At 42.9% G+C, this 3,708-nt stretch overlaps 1 protein-coding gene across 1 annotated transcript; it reads left to right on the top strand.

Annotated features, from left to right (window-relative positions):
* Nucleotides 1-121: 121 nt before the first annotated feature.
* On the top strand, nucleotides 122-272 carry SARC_13432 (hypothetical protein; the record flags this gene model as incomplete). The annotated part of the gene is made up of 1 exon (XM_014292437.1): nucleotides 122-272. A coding segment is annotated over one exon (151 nt), but the record flags the coding sequence as incomplete, so codon positions are not given.
* Between the last annotated feature and the right edge of the window lie 3,436 nt (nucleotides 273-3,708).

The raw sequence follows: 3,708 nt of genomic DNA, 5'->3' as shown, positions 1-3,708 counted from the left end.
AACACCATCTATTAACCATCTCGATAGGCTTGAGCATACCTTAACGTTCTTCCGTGTGTGGTCTTTCTCGCTTGTACTACCGCTTTGCTCATATATGCACTTATTGATGTGAACACCACAGGTTAGTGGTTGGTCAGCAGAGTCGTATTGTGAATATCGATCCCAATGCGGGCGAGAACAACCTGCCTGTCGTCGCATCGGAGAACTCTGATGCCAATACACTCATAGATACGCTCAATGCTCCGTCGCCGTATACCGGAATCAAGGCTGAGGTAAGACTGTTCTGTACAAGTTGATTGTAGCAATCTGATATGAAGGCTGGGGTAAGTTTGTTCGTAGAAATATTTTGTAGCTATTTTATATTACTACAGCTATAGATTTACTTAATGCTCCATAACCGTATGTCGATATTAAAACCGAGGTAAGTTTTTTGTCTGTATAAGTTGTTTGTAACATTAGATGCTACAACACTTAGATATACGCTTATTGGTCCATCACTGTACACCGGTACCAAGGCTGAGCCAAATTCGTCATGCAAGAGATATATGTAGTGTTTTGATGCCAGCACTCTTCAAATTCGACATACTCATGGCTCTGTCACTGTACATTTTGTAGAGGCTGAGCTATGCTCCTTCATATGCTTCATTGTTAGCATTCTGATGCCAACACCTAAATTGATACTACTCGTTGCACCCATCATTATTAAGGTTGGAACAATATTTTTACTGTGAAGTTGCCAACACCTAAATTGATACTACTCGTTGCACCCGTCACTATTAAGGTTGGAACAATATTTTTACTGTGAAGTTCATCTACAGTACTCAAAACACTGTCATATACTATTACCCATTTTGATATGCACCTATACTTGAATCAATTCGCACGATTACACTTATCTGCGCCGAGCAGGTGGACGCGGACACGGAAACTGTGGCGCAGAAGGTCACGTCATTCGAACTGAAGGATGTAGGGGACTTCGTGGTGGAACTGGATCCCATCACCTAATACCAATAAAAAGCAGTATCAATATACATACATGTGTAGTTACAGTCGAGCCACAACCACACAGCGTGAACGTTTGCGGCCCAGATTCACAACCCTTGAAACTTTGAGTACTAGAGATTTAGGGCTGCGTATATCGTCTACACATTTGTTATCACGAGCACATTGCTGGGGGCATTGTATGTAGCCAGTAAAGAGTGTCGCTCGGCGGAAGGGTTGTTTAGGGAATATGTTGAGATTGTCTATTCGTGTTACTGAGATTGCCCGGTACTGCTGTAATCCTGAATGATGTGGATTGAAGTTCTGGCAGTGCGAGGGGACGCTTGGGATGATCAGTAGCGGCAGCGCTATCAATACACAGTCACATGCCGAATTGCCGAGCATTTATTTTCCTGTCACCATAGGCGCTCAGGGCGGTTTGGGAAGGGCACACAGTATAGCACAACTGTCGGTCGAAGGGTAGTGTTACAATCACATATTGATACTTAGATCATCTCCCGGTCTATACTCGCGTGATCAAGCACTTCTGAGCTCAGATCAACCTTCTACGCGATTGTCGTATCGTTGTATCGTCTATCGCATCTGTCGTTCTGTATGAGTTTTGAGGGGCCCTTCGCGTTCCACTTATACGCAAGGCAGCATTTGGTAATTATCACACCTATTATGACGTGAAAGAAATAAGACGTTCCAAAAAAAAAGGATTCTTTGCCTTGTTGATAAGTGAAAAGAGGATTAATAGCAAATACTAAACAAGATTGTCCGCTGACGAGTTGCTCCACACAACCCGCGTGTAGTTAAACAGAGGGATATTATAGAAGTACGTCAATAAACCCAGGTGTACCTGGTGTATGCAGCGCACACCTAGTTGAATTTAATTATTCCTGGTAAACATTCAGGCAATTGATTGCGAGCTATTTGTGAAATATTCAGCTACAGTTTAAGGCATTTCACGGAATTTTTCTTGTATAGCGGAAATGTCTTTGTATAGCTAATAGTAGATGACTATATATTGACTAACAGGTCATGTACTTTCTGCGTATGTAAGAATAATGAAACTGTCTTTATCTAAATTGGCACTTGAAACGTATATAATTGAAGACGCTGCTTCGACGATTACTGCACGCGTGCACAACGATACTAAACACCGTTCCTAAGTACATCGCACTGTATTTTACCAACTACTACTTGTATGTATAACAAAGAATGGCGGGAAGGGAAGGAACGTTGGGGGGGGTCGCTAGTCACTGAATCCATAGCCTTCTAAAAAACCAAAGGCTATGCTGAATCTCATCATGTTAAGGCAGACTCGAAGCGGAAACATCGTGAAAATTGTCGCAAACCACAGATTCACAGCAAACTGAAGCGGTTCATAACTCCTTCGGCGATTTTAAACAATGCCAGTATTGCTATCTCAGTATGAGACATAAGTTTGAATCATGATTAGATTCAGAAACACTCGCTGCAGAGTTTGAAGGCTCATATCGTCCAATAGGCCGCCAGAGTCGTCAATCGATCGCAATGTTGTACAGGCGTAAACGAAGTGCGATAGACTTACTAGTGGACTGGTTAGATACATTTGTCCTTTGCATATACAGATACCGGCTGCGATTCACGACGTTGATCCCTTAGGGCACAAAAGGTAAGGAAGTGTATTGCACGACAACTGATCGTAGTGTGAAACCGAACCCAAAACCAAAATGAGTTCTCGCCACAGACGCAGATTGTACACACGGTGATGGATACGTTGAAGCATGACTCCAACGTCAGGAAACGTGAGCTAACAACACGTGATAGATTCACAGTAATTAGACACTGTACAGCGTGCGTCATGCAAAAGCATTGTAGAAATTGCAGACTATGTACACATATGCTCAACCAAATTACAATTGAAAATATCTCAGGACACCTGTCACTATGTATGTAGCGCAATTGAGTTGTTGCTGAATAGACCAGCTATCGAGTTTCAGTAGAGGATAATAGTACGCGCAGATTGCTTGAAATATTACTCGGTGTATGCACACTGGTCCTGTCGGCGGTACCCGACTATTGCAAGCGACACTGTAACGAACACAACCATGTATTGGCGGTATAAATCTGCGGCACATAAACTTGCCGATACTGGGCTTCGGGGAAGGATACTGAAACAATACAAAACAATACAATCAAACGCAGCTTGTACTATATGTCTGTATTAAGTCTGGCAATCTTATATACCTTAATGCCTTTATTAGCTACAAGTTGTGCACCGGTCTTGCGCCTGCCTCATATACATGATACACAGTGTCAGCGATCCATCGAGCTTTGTGCGTGCTACAATGGAGCAAGAAATGGTAATTGGAATAATGTTGTTGCAAGAAAGTGTAAGCATGCCGCTGTGTTTGAACATGTGCGACATTATATCCATGTATCATCTGCACGAATACTTGTAATTTCACTATGTGCAGGCATATGCATGTTCTCCCGTATTAGTGCAGCAGATTCCGCATGTGCCTTCGACCAAAAGAATCAAAGTAAGCCTACGAGCATCTACACGCTCCATTCTCGATAGGGCGGTGGTATGCACTTTCAACAGCCTTTCTATAAGTCAACCGCAGATCACCCGTCCGAGGAAGGTCGTTCCTTGATGCGCTCAGCCAGATGATAAAAAATAACTCATTCCAATCTTTAGAACTGTATCACCAGCCAGCCCATGCGCACACAGTAAAC

Source organism: Sphaeroforma arctica (assembly GCF_001186125.1).
Source record: "Sphaeroforma arctica JP610 unplaced genomic scaffold supercont1.3281, whole genome shotgun sequence".
Lineage (NCBI taxonomy): Eukaryota > Ichthyosporea > Ichthyophonida > Sphaeroforma > Sphaeroforma arctica.
This window is presented reverse-complemented; position numbering and strand designations above follow the sequence as displayed.